Raw genomic sequence first — 27,612 nt, forward strand, 5'->3', positions numbered from 1 at the left:
TGACAGGATCTGTATTTGAATAGATGTCCAAATGGGATTTAGAGTTCCAGCATGAAGGGGATGTATGAAGAGAATATGTATACATAATGCTGGTGGAACCCTGTGGATTCAAACTTTAAAAAGAATGTTCATTGCAAAAACCTAGAGCTTCTCAGGGAGAGAATGATGGACAGAGGGGAGCAGAAGGATTTGAGCAGCAGAAAATGATTGGAGTGAATGCAATCTGGGATCCTGACAGCTGATGTTTCAAAAAATGCCTTTTTATTTTGCATCTCCCTTGATAACGAGCAAGATGCCCCAGTCTGCCGCAGTGTGTGTGTGTGGGGGGGGGAGGAAGGGGGAAGAATAGGGGGGAGGGGGGAATCCGCCCCCGCATTCCCCTCCGCCCCCGGGTGCGTGGGAGCGACCAGGAGGGAAAGCCCACCTCCCACACGTCAGCCAGGCTTCCCTCTGACGTCAGGCGCCAGCTGATGCAAAATGTAACTGTTTCAATGCCGGGGGGCATTTCACTTCCGGCTTCACTTTGTACCCCCTTTTCAGCACCCGCTCAGTTACCCAGGGAGGGCTATGGTGCAGCATCTCTAAATACAACGCCCCATCCTCCTCCTATCCCAACCGCGCATTTTCACTGTGGTTTTGGTTAATTTCGGTTTTTAACAGGGGCACCAGTTCAGATGGATAGATGGTCATTCCACATCAGTTCTGATGCCTCTCAGCACACTGCAGGGAAGCAATAGCACCTTACAGACAACCACTGGAGACTTGCAAAAGGCTTTGGTTCTGTGAATGATCATTTCCCTTGAAGCACAGAAGCTTAATGGGAAGTTTAAGTTCTGAAGGATGTCAAGGAGAAGCTATTTATTTTCATTGGTGGGGAACAGATGACTTGGATTTAAGATAATCAGCAATGAACCAGAAGAGAGATGAGGAGTTTTTATTCTTTACACAATTTTTTTAATAATCTGGAATGAGCTAGCTGTGGGTCAGTACAAAACGTTTTAATAATTGAATTCAAAATAGGATTGAATAAATTGAAGAGGTGGGAAGAACAAGCAGGAGGAGTGAGACCACTTGAATAACGTTTGGGAAAAACTATATACCTGTACACACAATGGACTGACTGACCACTGTGCTGTAACAATCACTTCTCATCACCTCACTGCGATTAGTCTCTTGTATAATTATAAAGCATTATTATGTTAGGGTTAGGCAGAAATTCAGGAATATTGTACCAGTCCTTCAGTTAATATCCTGTTAGGTTTTAACTTCTATCACTGCAGAAATAAATAGACTCTGTAATAAACAGGATGATGAGAATCAAATACTGAGTTCAGTGGTTAATGTTCTTTCCTCATCAGCTTGCAATTCTCTTCAGAGAGTGGCTACCAAAGAGGCTTCCATGCTCACATGCAGGCCTCTGAGTCTATGTGCTCCTGGATTATTGACTCCCTCCAGTTGCCTCTTAGAACAGACACCACCCAGAGCTGGCAAGGCCCTAATATTCCCTTCCCCAAAAACCATCTGCCCTTCTTTTCCAATCAACTCATTGAGTCTATTTAAGACTGAGGGAGATAGGTTCTGGAATATCAAGAACCTAAGGGGAGAAGGCAGGAGAATGGGGTTGAGAAACTTATCAGCAAAATAACAGAGCAGACTCAATGGGCTGAATGGACTTATTGTTGCTCCTATGTCCTATGGTCTTAACTCGCTCATGAAAACCCATTGCTTTGAGCAGGAATGGTTTTTCATTTTCATCTGTCCTAACATCTCCCCAGGAGTCTCCAGTGCCAGTTTCAGTTTGCTAACAATCCTGGAGCTCCAGGACAACAACAGTGCGCGTGGTATCCTTGGTCACCCAGCCCTTTAGCAGAATCAAAGGCATGTGGGGTATGTGTGTGTGTGTGTGTATCTGGGAAGGACATTGTGTTCCTTCTCAGTTTCCACTTCCACTCCCCCACTTTACCACACCAAGCCTATGTATTGTCTCTCTTCGGGTGGCCAGTTTTCCTAAATCTCCTGTCAGGAGTAGGAGCAGGAGGTCCTCAGAGGGACGACCAATGTGTCACACAGCTTCCCTAACCCCCCCCACCCCAAAACTACACACACACACTGCGCATGTGTGCGCCACCACGTGGGGCCATAAAAGGAGGGTACAGACACCATAACGCACAGTGACGTTGCTGTGAGGGGTGTCTTAACACACGTCACAGCTGTAGGAGGGAAAGTCAGAGCAGAGGAGGATTTCCCTACGTCGAACCTGTGCTGAATGATTGCTATGGCTTTTTGCAGCTGCTTTCGATTGTCTGACCCTCTCCTTTCCTTTTGCGAATAAACAGATCGAAATGAAGAGGAGGAACATGAAGAGAGACTGGAGATCAGGAGGAGGCTGACTCGCAAGGTAAACCTCAATTACCATTACCTGAAATGATTTTTACTGCAATCTCCAAAATAGATCTCAGTTGCTACTGAACGATTCTGTCTCTGAGCTATAGGATTGAACCAGGGACGTTTAGCAGGCGTTTTAATTTTAAAAGAACAAATTAGTAGGTATTTCAATAAATTAATCGTCCATAGAAGCAAATCGCTCCTGAATAGTGTCTGGAAATTCATACAATTTCATTAAGAATGCTCAGTGCTCGAACATTCCCTGTCTCCATGGAAGAAGATGCAGGGTTGCAGACAGTCCTGGGCTGCTGAGACTGGAGCTGATTGTTAAATGGATTTGGTAACTTAGAGGCAAGGCTTCTGCGTGTGTGTGGGGAAAAAAATCTGACTCATCAGAAAAGAACATCTTCTGGGCAAATAACAGAAGGCTAATTTAACTGTCGTCAATCTTAATTAAGAAATCAGTTCCTCCTATTTTGAGTCCCAAATATCAAAAGGGACCACAGTCTATTTACACATCATTATAGAAATGATAGAATCTCAACAGGGACAGTTGTGTCTTTATGACTTTACATAGGTCTTCGCTGAAACTGTGCAACCAGAATTCCCACTGAGGATACACATTTCTCCTCCAGTCATGCACAAATCAGACAGTAAATTGGCAGCAGGTCCCATGCATGTCAACTCCTTACATCCTATTTCTCCTCCGCTGCAACTTCAGTTTCATTTCCATAAGCTCAACCATGTGAGGCGGCTGATCTTGTGATTTTTTTTTTGCATTTGTGCTGAATAATGTTTACAGCCTTGTGACTCTGTTACCCTGATACAATTGCCCGCTAGATCTATTCATTGAGCAAGGAATAAAACTGTTGTATGAAGCTCCACTCTGTGTTACCGTGACATTGCATCCAGTATCACATTGAGTCCCGTGAGTGGAGAATGAACCAGTGCAGAAAGACCTTTTAGGTAATCATCCTCCTAACAGAGGGTGCCATTTGACACAGTGCCTGCTGTACATTAAAGTCCATGTCAGTCTCTTGCCGATGCAATGTTCGATTGAGAGGAATCTTCTGTGGCTAATGACTGGTCTGTCTTCCTAACAGCTTAGCCTCAGGCCAACAGTTGCAGAGCTACAAGCCCGGCGCATTCTGCGTTTTAACGAGTATGTGGAAGTGACAGAAGCCCAGGACTACGATCGGCGAGCTGACAAGCCCTGGACCCGGCTGACACCTGCTGATAAGGTGAGAACCTCCAGCACTTTCCCAATTGACATTGTCCAGCTGCCAGCGTTGGTGGAGCATGGGCATCCCAGAGGTAGGGGGGAGGCCATGGAGGGGTTTGCTCACAGATGAGGAATTAAAATTGAGACTGTCCTAACTGGGAGCCATTTGGACCAATAAAGATCCCAAAGCCTCAGTATCCTCCTCACTCCCTTCCAATATTTCACCTCATTGTCTGCTCTGTTTTGGGGCCCCTTTCCTAACATGGTTTCTGTGGCATTTCAAGGCGATGCTTATTAAGGGGAGCGTTTGCACAAACTCCAGTAAAGCCTGGTTTCAGTGTCACTGACTTGACCTTCCCAGGAGTGTTGAGGAGGTTGCTGCAAACTGTGGGCTGCTCTCTTGTCTGTCTCTGCTCAGTGGGCAGCACTTAACCCTCTGAGTTCAAGACCTTCTCCAGACATTGCAGTTCCTAATCCAGGCTGGCATTCCAGTGTTCTACTGAGGAGTGAGCATTGCAGCATTGGAGACCTCCCCTTCCAGATATGAGACTGAGGCTCTTCCTGGGTGTACATAAGAGATGGAAAAGTACTTTATTTTGAAAAAAGGATGGCAGTTCTCCCAGTGTTTTGATATATGGATATCTCCCTCCAGTGGCTGGCAGGTTGGCAGTGACTACCCTTTGAATGTGCTCCACTGAATGGGAAATCTATTGGGAGGGGGGGGAGGCAGAGAGAGCTGGTGGTTTAATTCTGGCTGTCGCTTAGTGCACAGGGGATTAATCTTCGTCAATTGTAGATTCCCTAGCACAAGGGAGACTGCGTAGCAAGACCCCAAGTCTGGCGGTGGTGGCCAGGGTCCAGTAACAGGAAACAAGCCATCAAAGTTGGCGTTTTGCTTGTGTAGCCGGCCTTACTGCAGAAGCAGGGAGAAACCATAGGCCAGCATGTGGTTGGTGCATTGTTGGTGGTTCTAATCGCTGCAGGTTAACACTGTCAGACCGCTTCCCCACCCGGGGGCCGGAGAGTGGGTGGAGAGCTGCCACTCACAGAAAACACAGCCTCAAACAAAAACCTAGTGCTGGAGAAACTCATCATCTTTAGAGAGTGGGGGCTGGGGGAACGGCGCTGATGTTTCAGCTCCAGAACTGAGTTTCTCCAGCAATTTCTGGTTTTGTTTCAGATCTTCAGCATCCACAGTTCTTTGTTTGATTTGAGTTGTTGGCCTGATGATGTTCAGTCGTGTGACATCTCTCTCTCTCTGTCTTTCCTCCTTCGGTTTACAAAGGCTGCAATTCGGAAAGAACTGAATGAATTCAAAAGCCGGGAAATGGAAGTGCATGAAGAAAGCCGACATCTAACGAGGTAAGCGCTCTCTCTCTCTCCCTCCCTCCCCGAGCTCGCTCCCTGTTTGATCTGTTCCTAACCTCTCCCCCCCCCCCCCCCCGCCCCATCTCTCTCTCTCTCTCTCTCTATCTCTCATTCTCTCTCTCCCCCCCCCGAGCTCTCTCCCTGTTTGATCTGTTCCTAACCTCTCTTTCTCTCTCTCTCTCTCCCTGCCCCCATCTCTCTCTCTCTCTCTCTCTCTCTCCTCCTGCCCCCACCCCCTCATCTCTCTCTCTCTCTCCCCTCCTGCCCCCACCCCCTCATCTCTCTCTCTCTCTCTCTCTCTCTCTCTCTCTTCATCCCCGAGCTCGCTCCCTGTTTGATCTGTTCCTAACCTCTCTCTCCCCCCACCCGCCCCCATCTCTCTCCCCCCACCCGCCCCCATCTCTCTCCCCCCACCCGCCCCCATCTCTCTCTCTCTCTCTCTCCCCCCCTCCTCATCTCTCTCCCCCCCTCCTCATCTCTCTCCCCCCCTCCCTCATCTCTCTCCCCCCCTCCCTCATCTCTCTCTCTCTCATTCTCGCTCTGTCCCTGTTTGATCTGTTCCTAACCTCTCTCTCCCCCCACCCGCCCCCATCTCTCTCTCTCTCTCCCCCTCCCTCATCTCTCTCTCTCTCCCCCTCCCTCATCTCTCTCTCTCTCTCTCTCTCATTCTCGCTCTGTCCCTGTTTGATCTGTTCCTAACCTCTCTCTCCCCCCACCCGCCCCCATCTCTCTCTCTCTCTCTCCCTCTCCCCCCCCTCCCTCATCTCTCTCTCCCCCTCCCTCATCTCTCTCTCTCTCTCTCTCTCATTCTCGCTCTGTCCCTGTTTGATCTGTTCCTAACCTCTCTCTCTCTCCCCCTGCCCCCATCACTCTTTCTCTCTCCCCCTGTTTGATCTGTTCCTAACCTCCTCCTCTTGTCCTGCCTGCTCCCCCCCTCCCGGGTCTGTTATAAATGCTGCTGTTGCTCTGAAAGCCTGGCGATGCTGTTGTAAATGCTGCATTATGACATTGGCTCCCTCCCACGTTCCCCCTACTCCCTCCCTCGGTCAGCTACGGGAAGTGCAGCTGCTGATCTTCACCACCACCGCTCAGGCAGCAATTACCACCTCCCCCTCACCCTGAGCCCTTGAGGACATGAGTCACCTACAGAGTACTTGAGTATCCTACAGTGAGCTCAGTCTTCTCCCAAATGTCAGGCTCTGCTGTTTGGGAGCACTAACTGAATTACTCAGGTCATACAGCACTGAACTATAACAAGCAGGAACCAACTAGAATAAAAACAAAATAAATAGTCTCTTCGTCACCACCTTGTCTCTCTAGAACATCTGTCCTCTGTAGCTCTGGGTGTCAATTTGTTTATTTTGCAAGTTTTTAAAAGATTTTGCAACATTAGCGGTGCTGTGTAATTGTGAATTGCTGCTGTTGATGCCAATTGAAATTTGGACCCTGTTTTCTGCCTGCAGGTTTCACCGGCCATGAAATAACAAAGGCTCAGGGAGAGAGACTGAAATTGTCGAGGATTAAAGACGGTGCATGAGGCTACACCAGATGTGTTCTGTGCACCTTCCCTGCCAAGAGGCAGATGTTCAACAGAGAGCTGACCATGCAACAACAACAAAACCATCACACACAAAAAAGTTTTAATATCTAAGTAATTTTTTTAAAAAGATTCTTTCTCTGTGGAAGCAGGCTGGCTTCTTTTGTTGAGGCAGGAGGGTGTGGAGAAATGAGGACTATGTTGACGTAATGGAATTGGAGAATGGGGGGGGGGGGTTAAGTAGAGAGGGTGGTGATGGTGGGGGAAATGGATCCCAGACAAAAGGGGAACTTTTTTTTAAAAAAAGCTTTCCAGCAAATCGAATGTCATTCCCTCCTTGCTGCCAATGTGTCAGGCAGGTGACCAGTCAGTACTGTGGTGCTTTGTCGTTGTGTTCTCCCGTGTCCAGAACTATGGTCAGGGTGTTGTCTCCCTGCCGTTAACAAGCTGTTCTCTGCTATCCTCTTGTTCTGGAGGAGGCAAACTGATTCTGTAAAGGGGGAACCTATTCCTTCATGTAACTACAGCAAATGACTGCTATTAGCTGTTCAAAACTACACAGAAAGCTGTCCTGATGGTAGCTCCAAACCATACACCGCTCATATTCTGCATAAAAAAAAATACAGATTGAACTAAAAAGAAGCCTCTACTTGTGTCTCTGTGGTGTTACTGGTTTCTCCTCTTACATCCCCTCTCATCCCCGTTTTCCCCCCCCCCCCCCCCCCCCACCCAATCACCACCAACCCAACCCTCTGCTAATTTTCTAAGCCGGTAATACTTATTTATGGGATGTGCGGTGACTGCTTTAGTTGCCAATGTCTGTAACAGGAGGAAATCTCTATTTTATTGTGTCAAGTGGGACATTTTAAGATGGGCGTGAATTGACTGCTCAATGAGCTTAATGAGAGCGAGACCTGATGCAGACAAGAGTGGAGCTGTAGAGAGGCAGGTCAATGATGGTCAGTAACTCTTTCTCACTGGGGGAGGAAGGAGAGCTGGCACTAGGACCATAGGAAATGGAACCTAGATTCTAACCACATATTTAAGTTGAATGATGGAGATCAGACTGGGTTCAAGTGGATTAGAGCCATTGGCCATAGATTTTTTTTTCACTCATTTTCTCCCTCAACCCAACTTTCACCACAGCTCCCTCTGCCTTCGAAATGTACTTATTCAATTGGAAAGGGTTTGGGGGCTGGCTGGACAAGTTGCCCTTGCTCCTGCGGAGCATTTGGTAGTCTTTTTTTATTGAGACCTTAAGGGCACCTTGACAAAACGTGTAACCATGTCTTCTCATTGTTTTGCCATGGCCTGACACATTTCCCCACTCCCCTCACTTCCCCAGGGTGTCTTCACTCACTGCCCCAAATTACAGGGTAGCAAGTGACGGTGATCTTTGAACCAGAAATCACCCCTAGACACTCATGCCTGAAAATGAAGGGTTTTGATCTGGGGAAACAAAGTTGGAGAGCCTTCATGTGAAAGGCTGATCGAAAGACAGTTAATGAGCTGCAATCGCAACTCACCATGTCTTACTACAGAGTGGGGAGCTGGCTAATCTCAACCCTTGCCATTGTACCAAAGCACCCTCCAGCCATTGTCCATCCAATCGACTCACTTTCTCTTTAGTTCAACAATTTAGTCTTTCAAGTTTTATCAAAGTGAAGGAGAGGGGAGAGATTTCGTATCTGCTTGTGTACTTTCTGTCTCCGCTCTTGCGTTTGTTATTTCTAACCCTGGACGGAGGACCTGGAATTGAGAAGAATCGATTTATTTTTTTTCTCCCAAATGGCCTGCAATATTCAGCCTTTTTTTAAAAAAAAAAATGAAGATTCATGTTCAGTACAGGAGTAACCATGGTGATTTGTGGTCAGGCAGGAGGGACAAGTGTGAAAAAGGGCAACGGCTTTGCTAACGAGGGTTGAGTGGGGACACTGCTCAGCAGAATGTTCGTTTATTTTAATCAGTTGTAGTGGGATGCCAGAGTTACAATGGGGATGGCAATTAGCTATCTGCTGTTGAAATGTAACTTTCCTGTGAATCCACTGAAGGAAATTGAGAGAGTAAACGATTCCACATCATTGAAAGAGTGTAAACTGATTGTGAATTTAAAATACTTATGTAAACTGTGAGCTGGAAAAGAGGAAACATTGATATATGATGATGTTTATACCCAGTATGCTGTCACATGTTGGTGCACGATGCTGTGGACATCTAGTATGCTGCCAGATGAACTGTCCTATGTTGTACTACATCCAGAGCTGTTTGATCTTGCCTCCAATATCTGCCGTGCGTGTCCACCCTCCATTACAATATGCTGACTCTGGGAACAGTAACTCCTTTCTCCCCTGCCCTCAGCTATCAGCTCCTCCTTATGTTGCCAGAGGAGATGGAGACCCATTCTTTCATGTTTACTATTGCCCTCCTTCCCTGCAGGGAAGCATGCCAGAAGAATGGCAGCAGCCTCCTGCCATATCCTGAAGAGTGGGATCTCTACCTTTTTTTTATGAAGAGGTTTGAAAAGCGAACTAAAATGTAAGAGAAAACAATGCTCCAACTTAATCCTGAATGTTTTACTTGCAGAAGGTTGCAACCTATTCTGCGAGGATGAAATCACCCATTTTAGTTTGAAGATTACCTGATCAACATTTCTCTCACTTGCAACCCCCCAACCCTATGTTTTTAGTTCCCAGAATACTTGGGTTGGTTAGCTCAGCTGGTTGGTTTGTGATAGCAACAGCATGGGTTCAGTTCCCATCACTGCCTGAGGTTACCATGAAGGATCCTCCTTCACAACCTCTCCCCTTACCTGAGGCACCGTGATCCTCCAGGTAAAACCACCACGAGCCATCCCTCTCGGAGAGAGCAGCCCTCTGATGACTTTACCTTACTTAACCACCCAAATTAACCTCTCATTTCATTTGAGGCAGTGTTTCAGGCAATAAGACTGTATGGCGACGTCTAAACAGAAGTTCCAGGAAAACTAGACAGTTTTGTTTTCCCCCGGTTGTCCTGCACAACAGACAAGACTGGCAGCTGCTAAAAAATTTTTTACTGTTCTCAAATTTTGTTCTGTCCTTCGTCTTATAGACAGAGGGATCTCTACAGTTGTATAACACCTGAATGTAAATTTGATTTATAAATTCTATTGGTTGTAAATAACTGGAAAAAAAGAATGTATGCTGGCAAGTAATTCTACAAACTCTGTTTTATTTTGTAAAGTGTTGCAATATATATTCTATATATTTTCAAAAAAGTATCCCCAAATCTCGCTTTTGTTTTAAATGCTGTGCTTTGTTCCTGTAATAATTCTACAGCGAACCTAGGTTACTTGTGTGTTTCTATGTTCTTAAAAGTTCCTACATTATACAATCTCTCTTTTAGGAGTATTTAATGTGACATTGTTATTAGCTATTGTTTTTCATCACTGAGCACAGTTCTGAAGTGCCTTAGTTACATGTTTTGGCTGACTCGTTCTGTAACCTGTCAAAATTTCTTTAATAAAATTCCATCAAGTGCTCATGCCCCTTGCCTCATTCAGCAATTATCTTTTTATGTTGATGCCAGTAGTTGAGAGGTCTGGTGGACTGATCATAAGTCCAGAGTACGTGTTTAAGAACAAATTGACATTGACAATCAGCACACCCCAGAGCTTTACAGGCAATGAAATGCATTTCAAGTGTAGTCCCTTTTGGAACACAGGAAAATAGGGCAGCTAATCAATGCATAGCAAGATCCCAAAAAGGGTTCCATGATAAACCACCAGGTATTTTGGGTTAAGAGCTGTCTGAGCTCCCAGATTTCCCCCTCTTTGAATGAATCTGTTATCTTCTAGTCCACAGGCACAATGGCCTGGGTCTGAAAGACACATGCCTGCAATCAAGCAGTTCTGCATTCCACTAAAGGTGAGATTGCACAGCCCTGGAGTTAGAATGAGCACATATGTTCTTTTCTGCACTTTTCACTCAGAGCAAGTGTCCCACAGAGCACACCTGTGACTTTGTGTGAGTACTGGAAATTTAAACCTGGATCAAATGTACAGAGATCATGACTGTACCAACATTGCTCACAACAGCAGCAGCGTTCACCAGTAACATTCCACAACAGTAGTGTTCACCAATGTACCAACATGGCTCACAATTCTAACTCTGCTCACCACTGTCCAAAGTTTGAACACAATTGACTGTCCTCATCACTGCAGTGACATTGCTCACAATTCTAGCTGTGCACCTTCCCCATTACCCCCCCCCCCCCCGCCCCCCCCCAACAACTGTACCAACACAGGTTGATAGCACTGTCTCCCATGAGTGCTAAGGTTACACTTGTTCCAGCATCTAAGAACAAACAGGCTGACACTCCAGTGTGATACTGAGGGAGACTTGCACGACAGTGTCTTGTAGATGAAACAATGAACCTGCCTACCAGATTGATCTGAAAGACCAGGAAGCACTAATTAAGAGAATGAGAGTTGGTGCTGATATTCTGGTCAACATTTAAGAATGTGACATTGACTGGCAGATAAATGACAAGTTAGACTGTCACAATCACGTCACTCTTTGTGAGAGCTCATTGCTGCCATGTTTCAGTAGCTACAAGTCCTAAATTGTTTTCAAAGTTAACATTCTTTGTGTATATTTTAAAATGGATTAAGCTGCCATTGCTGATCACATGACGCAGGTCCACTACAACTCTGGCACGTTCCAAAAGCTTTTACCAAGCCGAGCCTAGACATCAGCCTCCTGCAATCTCACTCTCTTCTTTTGTATGTGCATAGAGTCATAGAAATGTACAGCACAGAAACAGGCCCTTCAGTTCAACTCGTCCATGCCGACCAGATATCCCAACCTAGTCCCATTTGCCAGCACTTGGCCCGTATCCCTCTAAACCTTTCCTATTCATATACCCATCCAGATGTTGTAAATGTACCAGCCTCCACCACTTTCTCTGGCAGCTCATTCCATACACACACACCCTCTGCGTGAAAAAGTTGCCCCTTAGGTCCATTTTAAGTTTTTCCCCTCTCTCCCTAAACCTATGCTCTCTAGTTCTGGACTCCCCCACACCAGAGAAAAATACCTTGTCCATTTACCCTATTCATGCCCCTCATGATTTTATAAACCTCTGTAAGGTCACCCCTCAGCCTCTGATGCTCCAGGGAAAACAGTCCCAGCCTATTCAGCCTCTCCCTGCAGCTCAAGCTCTCCAGCCATGGCAATGTCTTTATAAACCTTTTCTGAACGCTTTCAAGTTTCACAACATCCTTCCAAAAGTTAACAAATTCAAATGAACTGTAAACAGTGTGTCTCTCCTGTAGAGTTCATAACAAAGAAAAAGTCATTGACCCATGTTATACTTGTGGAGGTGCTAAATAACCCTTTCTAGCTCTAAGGGTAAAGACTGGATCCTTGGTCAGAAGAGTAGAACTAATTGATCATTTGAAATTGACTCTTTCATGACCAGAACTCCTCTCATCTTTGAAAAGCTTGATATATATCTGACACCTTGCCACAATGTGCTAAGAGTTTAATACAACAGCCAGGTTGCAGACCTTAGTCTGGATCAATTTAGAACATAACACCGAAAGACCGCATGGGGGCAGAATTAGGCCATTGGGCCCATTGAGTCTGCTTTGCCATTTGGACATGGCTGATCTTTGACCCATTGTCTTGTCTTCTCCCTGTTACCATAGATTCCCTTACTAATCAAGAAGTGACCTACCTTTGTCTTAAATATACTCAATGACTTGGCCTCCATTGCCCTTTGCAGTAATAGTTCCATAGAATCACCACCCTCTGGCTAAAGAAATTTCTTTGCCTCTCAGTTCCAAAGGGTCATCCCTTCACTCTGAGGCTGTGTCCTTGGATCCTCGTCTCTCCTACTAATGAAAATACCTCATCATCTTTATCCAGGCCTCTTGGTATTCTGTAAGTTTCAATCCGATCCCCCCACCTTTTCCTTCTAAACTCAACTGCTCCTTACATGACAACCCCTTCATCTCCAGGATCATTCTTGTAAACCTCCTCTGGACCCCTTCTCCACCAAAACACCAGCACATCCTTCCTTAGATATGGGGTCAAAACTGTTCACAACATTCCAAATGCGATCTGAGCAGAGCCTTAACCAGTCTCAGCAGTACATCCTTTTCATTAGTAGCAGAGACTTCGGATGAATAGCTTGATCTGCCTCAATGCTGAATAAGCCTTCTTGAAACCTAATATCGATAGAAAAGCCACATATTCCCAAAGAAGTGGACCAATTCCTGTCTATAAACATCATCTTGCTCTGTCAGCCCCAAACTTGAAGAAACTTTGCAGCAACCTGCTTTTAGACATCAGCTTTCTGGGATCTGACAATCAGGGGAATTCAAAGCCATATCTTTGTTTTAGAAGTTATTCTTTTTTTTCCCCTTTGTAAATATTGTCACCCTTTTCAGTAACATTATCACACACCTCTGGTGCTTGAATTCAGTGATCACGGCTCCAATGTAGAGACTCTGCCACTGCACCACAGAGGTCTTTGCCTTCCTCATATGCCGAAGGGTCTATTCCTATGCTGTATGATTCTAAGACTCTGTGTCAGCCATACCATGTAAGGACTGCAGAATGACTTTCTGTAGAGGATATTAGTGAGCCAGACATGTTTTTATGACAACTGATTGTGGTTTTATGGTTACTGTTTCCATTCCAGATTTTACAGATTAAAATTAGGTTCCCCAGCTTTCATGTGAGCTTCTGTCCCTAAAACATTAGCCTGGACATCTGGTACAGTGACATCTGGTTCACTGTGCCACTGTATCTCTGACTGCTAGTGACATTGATGATGATGTACCACTAGGGTGGGATGGTAAATTTCAATGGAGCAACTGTTGTTTTTCCATCCTTTTCTGTATAGCCGCTTTCTCACTCCCTCTGGCCTATTGAAACTGATTTCTCTGTGGATCCTTCCCAGACTCCTGCCATAACAAGTTACCTGGTTTTAAGGTGGTGCCAACTGGAAAGAGCCTGATCAGATCAATTGGCACCCAAGGGCGCTGAAACCAAAACAGGAATTGCTGGAAAAGCTCAGCAGGTCTGGCAGCATCTGTGCAGAGAAATCAGAGTTAACCTTTTGGGTTCAGTGACCATCCCTCGGAACCCAAGTGTGCTGAGCTTCTCGATCATCTCCACCATCCCTCCACTGCATTATTGCAACATCAGGCAGCACCAGAACTGTAACCATGTGGCCTGGGAGATGGCAATCATTGTGTTGGAGTCTTTGACATACAATAAGGATCTTTAAGCTGGAATGTCTCTGCACGGTGGGCGGCACGGTGGCTAGCACTGCTGCCTCACAGCACCAGAGACCCGGGTTCATTTCCCGACTCAGGCGACTGTGTGGAGTTTGCACGTTCTCCCCGTGTCTGCGTGGGTTTCCTCCGGGTGCTCCGGTTTCCTCCCACAGTCCAAAAGATGTGCAGGTCAGGTGAATTGGCCATGCTAAATTGCCCATAGTGTTAGGTAAGGGGTAAATGTAGGGGAATGGGTGGGTTTCGCTTCAGCGGGTCGGTGTGGACGTGTTGGGCCGAAGGGCCTGTTTCCACACTGTAAGTAATCTAATCTAATCTAAAGTAAACTAATCTAATCTAATCTAAAGTACAGTCTGGGTCAGTGAAAGTAGGCATTCTTAACTTGAGCTCTCCAGCCCAAAGGAGGCCATCATTTTAAGGATGGCCAACTCTCAAACCAACAGACTGTGTCTACCTGAGGTTGGACAGTACCCGAAACATCATATTTTGCTGAATCTCCATTCTTTTCAGGGACATTTTTGGTACATGATCAGGTCAACAGCTAGGAATCCTGTCACGAGTAACTCCTCAGACTGTCCATTATCTACCAGGCACATGTCAGGAGTGGGATGGAATACTCCCCACTTGCCTGGATGGATTCAGCTCCAACAACACTCAAGAAGCTTGACACCATCCAGGACAAAGTAGCCCACATGATTGGCACCACATCTCCAAGCATCCATTCCCTCTAACATCAACACTCAACAGCAGCAGTACGTACCAACTACAAGATACACTGCAGAAATTCACTGAAGATCCTCAGACAATACTTTTCAAATCCATAATCACTTCCATCTCGAAGGACCAGGGCAGTAGATACACAGGGACATCACCAGCTGCAAGTTGCCTTCCAAGCCACTCACCATCCTGACATCAGCTCATATGCATGTGGAGTCAGGGTCTGTAGGATTCAAACAAGGATGCCCTCTCTCACCATCCTCTGTAAACAGGGTACATTCAATACACCTATTGCTGTTCACTCACAACAATGTTAGTCTCAGATTACTACAGTTTTAACTTAAAAGTGAAGGTCTTTCAGGGACTCACTTCAGTAGTTCATGGAAAACTGAACTTCCGTAATCAAACAGCAATTTCCAAAACCCCTAATCCTCTTCCTTGGCACTGCACAACAATCTGCCAGATCTGGGAGAAGACTTTGTTCCACCCAAATTTTTAAACTATTAATTACTTTAGAGTCTGGACATTATGTCTGCAATGAGAAATTTGTTCAGGATTGTTGCCTTTTGTTTCATTTTATTTTCTAATGATAAACTGAGAATCCCTCAGTACCCAACGAACAATAATAATTTGTATTTATGCAACACCTTCATTAAAACATTCATCTATGTGCTACTCACAAACATTACCAAAAAAAATTACATTGTTCCACTTAAAGAGACAGTGGCAATTATAATCAAGATCATAGTTAATGACGGAGGCATCAGTCACAACAGAGTGGTGAAGGATAGAGAGCTCATTAGAATTCTGAGTGTATGCCTCAGGCAGAGGAAGATACAGTCACCAATGAAAAGTAGAGATACAGACTAGGATTACAGAAAAGCTTTGATATTGGATTGTTCTCGGGCTATTACAGAGATAGAGAGGGGCAAGGGGCAAAAATGAATATGGATCTAAAGGCATTTTCTCTGAACACTAAATGATCCTGTTCAAACTTTGCATCTTTTTTGAATTATATGTGAGCCAATAGTTCCCTGTTGCTTTCTTGCTGGTGTGGTGAAAATTCATGAAACATTAATTCAAAACTTGGGTTCTAAAGTCAACTGAACCATGTATTGCTTTATGTTTGATTTCTGTTTCTACGTTGTATGAGTTAAAAAAGGAAGTTCTAATGCCAGGATGTCTTAAGTTTTGTTAATATTCTTCTAAATTCGATTTTTAAAAAGAAAATCTTCAAGCTGATTAGTCCAATGATTTAGCAACATATATAGAAGAAACAGAAACCGAAGTTGCTGGAAAAGCTCAGCAGGTCTGGCATCATCTGTGCAGAGAAATCAGTTAATGTTTTGGGTTTGAGGAAGGGTCACCAGATGTGAAACTTTTAACTCTGATTTTAGATTAGATTACTTAGATTAGATTACTTACAGTGTGGAAACAGGCCCTTCGGCCCAACAAGTCCATACCGACCCGCCGAAGCGCAACCCACCCATACCCCTACATTTACCCCTTACCTAACACTACGGCAATTTAGCATGGCCAATCCACCTGACCCGCACATCTTTGGACTGTGGGAGGAAACCGGAGCATCCGGAGGAAACCCACGCAGACACGGGGAGAACGTGCAAACTCCACACAGTCAGTCGCCTGAGTCGGGAATTGAACCCGGGTCTCAGGCGCTGTGAGGCAGCAGTGCTAACCACTGATTTCTCTTCACTGATGCTGCCAGCGCTGCTGAACTTTTACAGCAACTTCTGTTTTTGTTTCTGATTTACAGCATGAGTTCCTTTTTTTAAGGAAAGGGGCATTAAAAGGCAACCTGATTGTCTTTCGACAAAGCCAAGTTTCACTCTGAAATCTGACTTGTCCAGTATCACCGCCAGCTAAGATCGTAACAATGGAAAGTTCAATGTAATTGATTGAAAATCGTCACTATTGTGTTTGTCCTGATGAGTAAAGGATTAAAACCTTAAATCTGGCCCTGAGTGCATAGGGATAACCCTGAAATGTAGTTAACACTTCGATCAAGTATAAATTAGTGGCTCATCACTGGGTTCCTTTCAGCTGCAACCTTTCTCATTATTCCAGGCACATTACAGTGCCCAGCAAAGTTCTTTATCTTTCTTAATTATCTTATTGCTGTTCAGCCTTTCCTGTTCATTTATTTTTGGGACATTGACAGTAGTCAGAGCATTTATGACTTGTCTTTTATGGTCTTTGAGAAGGTGGTGGTGAGCTTCATTCTTGAACTACTACAGTCATAATGGTGTACTGTAGATAAGCACACCGAGTTACTAAGTACTGCCAGAACCGTTACTTAGTAATAATGGAGAGGCAGTGATATAGTTTTCAGCAAGGATGCTGTGTGACCTAGGGAAGAACTTAACGGTGATGGTGTCCTCACTTGTTTGTAGCTCGCGCACAACATGGGTTTGGGAGTTGGTGTTCGAGGAGTCGTGATGAGTTGCTCCAGTGATTTATATGTGACACACTTGAGGTTGAGGCCAGGGTTGACCAGACCTACATTGGCCAATCCCATGGGCTACACACCGAATCACAAATGGAGCTGTGGACTGAGTGACAGCAGATCGTCTGAATGATGTGTCCATGATTAGCAAGACTTCAACGAGCTCTGATTGAGAATTCATAGTGTGGTAATTTAAGTGGGAAGAGTGCACTGATAGTCTTACCCCACTGATCCACAAACCATCACAAAATGTATGAATATGTAAAACCCCAGTGAACTCACTAATTTGTATGACTGACAACTATTTAGAATAAAAGCAATTCACACCAGGTTTCGTCACTAACAGAAAAATAACTTTATTTATTGTCATGCAGTTAACTTTAATAAGAGAAAGTGATTTCTAATCTACTGCTATGCTACTTAAATTACACTCCTGCAAAACCCCAAATACATTCAGTAAATCGGGATAAAGACAGACAAAAGGTTAAACATCGATACTATGGCTGCAAAAATAATAGAGAGCTGGTAAACAAAATTCTAAAGACCAAAGCCTCAGACGAAGAAGTGGGAAGTTATTTTCTCTGTCCTCTTATTTTGATGAGGAGGATTTTCCTCTCTCAGACGGTAGTGAATCTGTAGAATTTACTGTGGAGGCTGGGTCATTGAACGCATTGAAGACTGAGATAGTTTTTTAAACAGGAAAGGATTCAAGAATTAAGGAGAAAAGGTAGGAGAGTAGAGTTGAGGGTTATCAGATCAGCCCTGATCTAACTGAATGGCAGAGCAAATGTGAAAGGCCGAATGACCCATTTGTGCTCTGAGTTCTTGTGGTCTAGTTTTAACAATGAAGACATGCTGTTGACTGCAGGCTGAGAGTTGATCTTAATTCAACAGTTGATGGGTAGACTTGGCTCTGTTGTTCTTAAAATTCTTTCTTTTAAGATTTATCATTTTTCTGTGTTTGCCCCACTCAGGGTACTACAGTGAGTTAGGGGGAGAGAGAAAGAGAGAGAGAGAGAGAGAGAGAGAGAGCGCGAGAGAGAGCAAGAAGGATCCTTTCTACCTGCAGGCTCTGGATGCCTTTATCACCTTGCTGCCTTGGTGCTTCTAGCTTTCAAACAATTCCACAGCTCAACGAGAGGGCAGTGGTGAGGTGAAAATACCTTCACTCAAAAAGATTCTCAGCATTGCTGGGTCTCAAGTTCTCTGCCTCACTGCTTCAGAAGATGATATTGTACTGTGCAACTCAAATAAATATGCAGTACTTCATTTTCATAAGTTTCTCAACTCTCGCTGCACTGCAGCCATCCAACTTACATTTCAGTTGATGCTCCCAGTTGTGATCTCTTACAACATGTCCACAGTATCTTCCAGCTTCAGTACATCCCAATATATTTTTGAGCCAACAAAGTATGTTTTGAATGTTGTTGTTACTGCTGTGATTGCACTAGGAGACATAAAGATAAGACAGTGAGATCCAAGACTGGAATAGGATAGGTAGCTCCAGTGACCGTATTGTCACTGCGCCTTTCACACTAAATGCAGTTATTAGCCTGGGACACCTCTCTCTATACTACCTACCTCCTTTTAACCACAAAGAAAGAAAAATACACTGTGTGTGTGTGAGAGGGAGGGAGAGAGACAAAGTGGAGTAAAGAGTCAGAGAAACAAACAACATGGAGACAAATAAGAATGTGGCTCCAATCTCTGATCATACAACATGCTGCAAGAAATTGACCACTAACGTATTAATAAAGAACAAAGAAGATTTACAGCCCAGGAACAGGCCCTTCGGCCCTCCAAGCCTGAGCTGATCCAAATCCACTGTCTAAATCTATCGCCCAATTCCTAAGCATCTGTATCCCTCTGCTCCCCACCTACTCATGCATCTGTGCAGACACACCCTAAATGAATCTACCATGCCTGCCTCTACTGCAATGCGTTCTAGGCACCCACCACCCTCTGTGTAAAGTACTTGCTGCGTATATGCCCCTTAAACTTTCCACCTCTTGCCTTGAATGCGTGACCTCTCATTATTGAAGCCCTTATCCAGGAAAAAGCTTATCTCTATCTACCCTGTCTACACCCTTCATGATTTTGTAGACCTCAATCAGGTCTCCTCTCAAACTCCTCTTTTCTAATGAAAACAGTCCTAACTTACTCAACCTTTCTTCATAGCTAGCACTTTCCATACCAGGCAACATCCTCGTAAACCTTCTCTGTACTGTCTCCAAAGCATCCACATCCTTTTGGTAATGTGGCGACCAGAACTGTACACAGTGTTCTAAATGCAGCTAAACCAATGTCTTGCACAATTGTAACATAACCTGCCAGCTCTTATACTCAATACCCCGTCCAATGAAGGCAAGCATACCATATACCTTCTTGACCACTCTATCCACCTGTGCAGCCACCTTCAGGGTACAATGGACCTGAACTCCCAGATCTCTCCGCCCATCACCTTTTCCCAAGACTCTTCCATTTACAGTATAGTTGGCTCTAGAATTAGACTTCCCAAAATGCATCACCTCATATCTGCCTGGATTGAACTCCATCTGCCACTTCTCTGCCCAACTGTCTAGCCTATCTGTATCCTCCTGTATTCTCTGACCCATATGCTTTCTGCTACTCCACCAATCTTTGTGTCATCTTCAAACTTACTGATCAGACCAATAATGCCCTACTCCAGATCATTTATGTATATTACAAACAACATTTATGTATATTACAAACAACATTTATGTATATTACAAACATTTATGTATATTACAAACACAGTTCCCTTTCTCCATTTCGAGAAACTCTCTTCAACCACTACTCTCTATCTCCTGTTGCTCAACTAGTTCTTGATCCACCGAGCGAGAACACCATGTGACTTCACTTTCTTCATTAGTTTACCATGGGGAACCTTATCAAATGGCTTACTAAAATCCATGTATATGACATCGACAGCCCTTCCTTCATCTATCAACTTGGTCTCTTCCTCAAAGAGCTCTATTAAGTTGGTAAGGCATGATCTACCCTGCACAAAACCATTGTACCTTTCACTGCTAAGCCCATTCTTTTCCAAATATAAATATATTTTATCCCTCATTACTTTCTCCAGAAACTTTCCCACCACTGACGTCAGGCTCACTGGTCTGTAGTTACCTGGAATATCCCTGGAATACAAGAATAACGTTCTTGTACAGAGGGACAACATGAGCAACATTAAAGATGCATCCCCATTGACAGTCACTGTCCAGCAGAGACACTATCGTACCACCACAGGTGGATGGATGTAGTGACAATGTGGCATGTTTCCACGTGTAAATGTGGATGTCAGAATTTACAAATAGGAAATATAAACATTCACAGTAATATTTCTCTTTAAACTGAGGATTGAGTAACACCCGCACTCAGTACTCTGTGAATTCTTTTCCTCTAATGCCACTCCTCTTGGAAAGTATTCGTTAACTACATGCAATATCACAAGCCTGATTGTTCTATAATCAAAATAAATTGCATTTTAGTAACCCTAGTGTCCTCAGAATATTGCAAGACACTCCAGAGCCAATAAAGTTTTTGATGCAGTCACTGTGGTAATGTTGGGAAAACTGACAATCTCTACCCAGCAAGATTCCAGAAAGAACAATGAGCTAGTTCATCAGTTTTGGTGGTTTTGCACTTGAGAGAGATCAAGACCAAGACATCTTTGCTCTGGCCTTTAAGGTATGCTAATGCATTTTTCATCAGGAAAAAAAGCATATGGGCCCCTGCTGGAGAAATTAACAACTAACCTGAGAGGTTTCAAGTCTGATGATGTGGAACTCAGTGTGTTGTCTTCAGTGTAATATCGAAATGCCATCTTAAATCAGCTGCTGGAAGCCACAGCCAGATCATTCTGACTCAGCTTAATGAACAAACATTAGATCTGAGTCAGTAACTATTATGTTTCATCACCACACATTATGTAGACTTTGTTTATATCTTTGTAGCTAGGCACTAGCCTCCACTCTGTCTTGTAGGTACAAACAATGACTGTAGATGCTGGAAACCAGATTCTGGATTAGTGGTGCTGGAAGAGCACAGCAGTTCAGGCAGCATCCAAGGAGCAGTAAAATCGACGTTTCGGGCAAAAGCCCTTCATCAGGAATACAGGATGAAGGGCTTTTGCCCAAAACGTCGATTTTACTGCTCCTCGGATGCTGCCTGAACTGCTGTGCTCTTCCAGCACCACTAATCCAGAATCCACTCTGTCTTGTATTGACTGCACTGACAGCTTATGCTCCTGGTGCTGAGCTTATACTACCCTCTGGTGTCAGAAACCTGCATTGCAAAGAGTAGTCAAGCTGCCAATATCGTAATTCTCTCCCCACCAATATCAATTAATCGTTCATTGCATCAGCAAGTCGCAAACTTTCCCCATATAAATAAAGCCTTTATGTAAACAGTGCAATATTTGGCATGGAGGGCTTGATTGGACAGTATGGAGTATTATGTTCCATGATGGTCATATTGGACAAGTGACATCTCAAGAGTGAGACCTGACTTATTATGATGTTCTGAAGAAGAATCACTAGACTCAAAACTTTTAATTGTTTTCTCTCCACAGAAGATGCCAGACCTGCTGAGTCGCTTCAACAATTTCTGTTTTAGTTTCACATCTCTAGCATCCGCAGCTCTTTGGTTGATATTATCTTGGTAAACGATGTGTTTTATTCACCATTGTGGTCAATCACTGAACAAATTTACAAGAGGCTGCCAACGTACTTTTAACAATGAGCATAAAAAAGTCATTGCCCAATTGGGAATAAACCATTAGCTGTATGAAAGCATACAAAAACTACAAAATTAATTAATTGCAAATATCAGGAGAGATTCAAACATTTGACCCCAACAATAACCTCAGAGATGCTCAAACTTCAGGGAACAGACAAGGGACAGGAGTAGGCCTTTCAGTCTTTGGAGTCTGGTTTCATTTAATAAAAGAGTAGCGAAGGGCTGATGAAGGGCTTTAGCCCGAAACGTCGAATTCCCTGTTCCTTGGATGCTGCCTGACCTGCTGCGCGACCTGCTGCGCTTTAACCAGCAACACATTTTCAGCTTCATTTAATAAAACCAGAGCTGATCTGAATTTAACCTCAACTCCACATTCCTGCATATCCTCATAATCTTTCATCCCTGGGTCATCAAGAATCTACGTTTGCCTTAAAAATATTTCAAGATTCTGCATCCACTAAGTTTTCAGGAAGGGAATTATAAAAACTCAATTCTGAGAGAAATGCTTTTTTTTGTTGCTTCTCTATTTTAACTGGGTAACCCCTTGTTTGTAAACTATGACCCCCTAATTCTAGACTTTTCCAAAAGAGGAAACATCCTTTCAACATCCACCCAGTGAAGTCCCCTTAGGATTTAATTTGTTTCAATTAGGTTGCATCAGACTCTTACAAACTCCAAAGGATTCGGCTGCTCTCGCCATACCATGAGATCCACAATCACTGCCACAGATTGTCACATGCACATCCTCAAGCTCTCTCTCCAACAACACCGTTTCACACTGTGGATTTGATACTGTCCTGTCCCCCAGTTCCACTTCATCCTCCGGCTCATTCACCGCACGAACAAGAAATCTTTTCTTTTCCTTTCAGGCATCAAGGCCCTCTGGAACCTTCATCCCCTATGACTCCCTCAACCCCACCTCCTGTGGTGTATTGATTACCCTACATCTGACCTTCTGCTCTCAGATGCTGAATACTCTGTCCTCAGCAGAGGCCTTAGTTTTATCCCTCTGTGTCCCCACCTTAATGAATTAAGGATACATGATGTTGAACTCTTCTTCCATTGCCTTGGTACCCATTTCTTTGGACAAGAGTCCTCTCCCTGTCCCTGTCCCATAGACCCCTTCACTCAACTCCAACTCTCTCCGTTCACCTGGACCCTTCCCTCTGGCCTTTTACATGCACTCGACCTGTTCATTGAGAACTGTTGACATGACATTGGTCGCCTCAATTTCTCTACCCCCCTCCCCCAATCCTTACCCAATGCAACCTGTCTCCCTCCGAACTGATTGCACTCCATGCTCTCAGATCCAACCCTGACTTTGTCATTAAACCTGCCAATAAGGGTGGTAGTATTGGAGTCTGGCGTACTGACCACTACATTGCAGAGACTGAGTCCAGCTCTCTGACATCTCCTTCTATCTTCCCCAGATTCCATAGTTGTACATCAGGCTACCATAGCCACAACGGCCACTAACCCATTTCATCTGGTGATCTCCAGTCACTATCTCTAAGCTGATAGACCCCAGTCCTTCACTACTACTTTCTAGCCAAAATCTACAATCAAGGCTGCGGGGGCAGACCCAGTGTTTCTGCGTGCTGCTGCCACACAGAACCCAATCTCCTCCTACCTCAACTCAGTTTTTTCACCCCGTTTCCAGTCCCAGCCCACTTACATCTGCGATTCCTCTGACACTTCACAGCGGTTTCAGAATTTCCAGTTTGTGGGCTCCAGCTACCTCCCTGTTAGAGTGGACAGGCAATCCCTTTACACATCTATCTCCCATCAGAATGGTCTCAGGGCTCTCTGCTTCTTCCTGGAACAAAGGCCTGAAATGTCTGCACCCACCACCAGCCTCCTCCGCTTGGCTGAGTTTGTCCTCACCCTCAACAACTTCTCTTTTCATTCCTCTCACTTTCGTCCGGTCAGAGGAGTGGCCTCGGGTCTCCGCATGGGCTCCAGATGTGCCTGTCTTTTTGAAGTGTACGTGGAATATTCTTGTTCCAGTCCTATTCCAGCTCCAACCCACAATCCTTTTTACGATCAATGAGTTATATCATCAGTGCAGTTTCCCTCTCGAGTAAAAAGTGAGGTCTGCAGATGCTGGAGATCAGAGCTGAAAATGTGTTGCTGGTTAAAGCACAGCAGGTTAGGCAGTATCCAAGGAACAGGAAATTCGACGTTTCGGGCCAGAGCCCTTCATTCCTGATGAAGGGCTCTGGCCCGAAACGTCAAATTTCCTGTTCCTTGGATGCTGCCTAACCTGCTGTGCTTTAACCAGCAACACATTTTCAGCAGTTTCCCTCTCTAGCCTGGAATTGGAAAAGTTTATCAATTTCACTTCCAATTTTCACACTGCTGTCATCTTCACCCGGCCCACCTCTGACTTCTCCCTTCCTCGACATCTATGTTTCTATTTCTGGGGATAGACTGGCCACCAATATCTACTACAAACCAACAGACTTGCACAGCTATCTGGAGTATACATCCTCGCACCCTGCTTCCTGGGAAGACTCTATCCCGTTCTCCCAGTTTCTCTGTCTCCACTGCATCTGTTCTGTTGATGCCACCTTCGACAAGGGGGCTCTGAAATGTCTGCCTTCTTCTTCAACCAAAGATTCTTCAGCACTGTCGTTGACAGGGCCCTCAGCCACATCCGACTGATCTCCTGCACTGCAGCCCTCACCAACTCTCTTCCTCCCACAGTAGCATTAGGGTCCCCCTTGTTTTCACCTGCCATTCCCACCAGTATTCACATCCAGAGGATCATCAACCACCATTTCCACCACCAACAGAATGCCACCATCAGACAAATAGAGCCCTTCCTTCCCTTGTCAGCTTTCTGCAAGGATCACACCCCCCAGGACATCCTGGTCCACTCCTCTTTCGTCACCAACACACCCCACCAGCTCCATGGCACCTTCCTCTGCAACCACTGAAGGCGCAACATCTGCCCATTTACTTTCTCCTTCCTCAGTATGGAGTTAGTGCCTGAAACGTCGACTCTCCTGCTCTTCTGACGCTGCCTGACCTGCTGTGCTTTTCCAGTACCACACATTTCGACTCCCTCCTCAGTATCCAAGGTCCCAAACAACATTCCCAGTAAATCAGCACTTTACCTGCACGGCTCACAATATTGTCTCCTCTACATTGGGGAAACGAAGCATAGATTGGGTGACCACTTCACAGAACATCTAAGTTCTGTCTGCAAAAAAGACACTGCGCTTCTAGTTGTGTGCCACTTCAACACACCACCATGTTACCCAGACAACGTTGCTATCTCAGGCTCGCTGAAGTGCTCCAGCGAAGCTCAGTGTAAGTGAAAGAACAATATCACAATTTCCATTTGGGAACTCTACAGCCTTCTGGACTCAATATCGAGTTCAACAATTTTAGGGCTGGAGGCACCTTCTTCCATGTCCTTACCCCCACACACCAGGCCTTGTTATCACATAGTCTGCTATTACACACTACCCATTGTTAGCCACTAATTGTCACCATTAGCAACCATTCAATCACCTTTGCTGACCGTTGTCCTTTCCTTTGTCTCTGCAACTGCTCTTCTCTCTTTTTGGGTTCTATCCCCACCTTTTGTTTGCTCCTTACCCCTTCCCCAAACCCCATCTTCTGCATAAAAAAACATTTTCCTAGCTACCATCAGCTCTGAAGAAATGTCACTGAACTTGGAGTGTTAACACTGATTTTACTCCACAGATTGTGTCAGACCTGCTGGTATTTTCTAGCACTTTTTCTATTTGTTCCAAAGGATTCAGGCCTAGTTTGTCTGGCCTCTCATAAGGCAATCCACTCATTCCAGATATTAGTCCAGTAAACATGAACTGCTGACAATGCATTAACATCCCCCCTAAGTACAGTGACTATTACAGTACACTATTACAGATATAGTCTCACCAATGCTCTGTATAACTGAAGCATAATCTCCTTACTCTTGCATTCAATTCCCCTTGCAATAAACTATAACATTCCATCAGCTTTCTGGATTATTTTCTGCGCCTGCATAGAATCCTTCTGTGACTCAAGCTCTAGGACACCCAGATTTCTCTGCACATCAGAGCTCTGAAACCTCTCACAATTTAGATCAAATGCTTATTTTCTGCCAAAATTGACAATTTCATGCTTTCCCATTTGCAGATCTTTGCCCATTAAATCCGTGCATATCCCTTTGTAAGCTCATGTCCTCTTCACAACACACTTTGATTCTGCTGTTCCTTGGATGCTGCCTGACCTGCTGCTTTTCCAGCAACACATTTTTCAGCTCTGATCTCCAGCATCTGCAGTCCTCACTTTCTCTTTCACAACACACTTTTCTACCTTTGTGTCAACAGCAAATTTAGCAGCCAAGCCTTCAGTCCCTTAATCCAAATCATTTATATAAAATGTAAAAAAAAGCACTGGTCCCAATGCACACCACTTGTGATAACCTGCCAGCCTGAAAGAGACCAATTTATTCCTACTGTCAGCTTCCTGTTTGTCTTAACCTATTCCCACTTCACCACCGTGCCTCTGCCACTCCCCCTACACCCACCCCCAGTCCTAAAGAAGGGTTATACCCAAAATGTTGACTTCTCTACCTCCCGATGCTGCCTGGCTTGCTGTGTTCTTCCAGCCTCCTGCCTGTCTACTTTGGATTCCAGTATCTAGAGTTCTGTTTTGTTTCTAATCTTCTACCTTTGCCAAGGTTACCTTCTACAGCAGGAGCTTTTAATTTCTGCAATAACTTTTGATATATTACATTGTCAAATATCTTCTCAAAGTTTCAATACAACAACTGGCTCCCTTTCAACCAAAATTAGTTCTTCAAAGAATTCTAAATAAACATTTTCCCTTTGACAAAACCACACTGGCCCAGTCTGATTACCTTGAACTTATCCAAAAGCACTATTATCATTGGTCATAGGGAAAATGTTAATGGAAATGTTAAGCTAACTGGCCAGTTACCTTCTTTCTTCCTCTCTCCCTTTTTAAATAAATGAGTTACATTAGTTAATTTGCAAATGAAAGGAACCTTCCCCAAATCTACTGAATTTTGGATAATTAAAACCACACATCAACAACCTGAACACCTGCTTCTTTTAAGATCCTAGGATGAAATCCATCAGGACCCGGGGACTTATCTCAGTTCTAAAACTTTACCCTGTAGCGGGGATGGCACGGTGGCTCAGTGGTTAGCACAGCTGCTTCACGGCACCAGGGACCCGCATTTGATTTCACCCTCAGGTGACTAACTGTGTGGAGTTGGCACATTCTCCCAGTTTCCTCTCACAGTCCCAAAGATGTGCAAGTTAGGCGGGTTGGCCAGGCTAAATTCCGCATAACGTTGAGGGATGAGTAAGTTAGGTGAAATAAACATAAGAAATGCAGGGGTTTTGGGTGGGGGGGGGGGGGGGGGGGTTGCCTTCAGAGGGCCAGTATTGACCTGATGGGCCAAATGGCCTGCTTCCAGAGTGTAGAGAGTCTCTGAACAGGATTCCCCAAAGGCTGTGAACAATCACTTCAATCATAACTAACGATGATCACTCTCCTTCACTTGACTCCTACCAGGTCCCTGATCACTGTAAGTTTCTGGAGCTCCTCCCTCCCCCGAATTCCAGAAGATTCTGTTCTTATCCCCGCGTTGTCCCTTTCCTGGAAAACCGCAACCGTTTGAATCGGTGCGGAAACAGCGACTAAATATAATCAGTTGTTTCCTGAATTTTAAACAAGATTAAATACGGGAGAGGACACAACCTTCGACACCAGGGCCTCAGTGAAAACGACTAAAATCCTCGGAGGTCAAAGAGACACTCCTCCAGCATCCCAACATGCTTCAGTGTTCTAGCCAATCAGAGCCCAGAACGCTGCAGCCGGTCCTC

At 44.7% G+C, this 27,612-nt stretch overlaps 1 protein-coding gene and 1 long non-coding RNA gene across 4 annotated transcripts in view; one reads left to right on the plus strand and one right to left on the minus strand.

The window, feature by feature from the left end:
• Positions 1–10,036, plus strand: part of phactr2 (phosphatase and actin regulator 2) — a 138,909-nt gene extending 128,873 nt beyond the window's left edge. For both annotated transcript variants that reach the window (XM_060831208.1, XM_060831207.1), the window contains exons 10-13: positions 2,337–2,398; positions 3,489–3,626; positions 4,893–4,969; positions 6,439–10,036. In XM_060831208.1, coding sequence (XP_060687191.1) covers positions 2,337–2,398; positions 3,489–3,626; positions 4,893–4,969; positions 6,439–6,454 — 293 coding nt within the window. In that variant the 3' untranslated portion in view covers positions 6,455–10,036. The remainder of the gene's footprint in view (positions 1–2,336; positions 2,399–3,488; positions 3,627–4,892; positions 4,970–6,438) is intronic.
• On the minus strand, positions 943–27,557 carry LOC132819624 (uncharacterized). Of its 2 annotated transcripts, XR_009645104.1 has the most exons (4): positions 27,299–27,435; positions 20,758–20,870; positions 18,296–18,425; positions 943–4,893 (listed from the first exon to the last, which is right to left on the minus strand). It is a non-coding gene; the product is annotated as an uncharacterized LOC132819624 (long non-coding RNA). The 2 variants fall into 2 exon arrangements; XR_009645105.1 differs by lacking the exons at positions 20,758–20,870; positions 27,299–27,435 and adding an exon at positions 27,488–27,557.
• Positions 27,558–27,612: the final 55 nt, after the last annotated feature.

The sequence above is a fragment of the Hemiscyllium ocellatum genome, chromosome 10, assembly GCF_020745735.1.
Source record: "Hemiscyllium ocellatum isolate sHemOce1 chromosome 10, sHemOce1.pat.X.cur, whole genome shotgun sequence".
Classification (NCBI taxonomy): Eukaryota; Metazoa; Chordata; class Chondrichthyes; order Orectolobiformes; family Hemiscylliidae; genus Hemiscyllium; species Hemiscyllium ocellatum.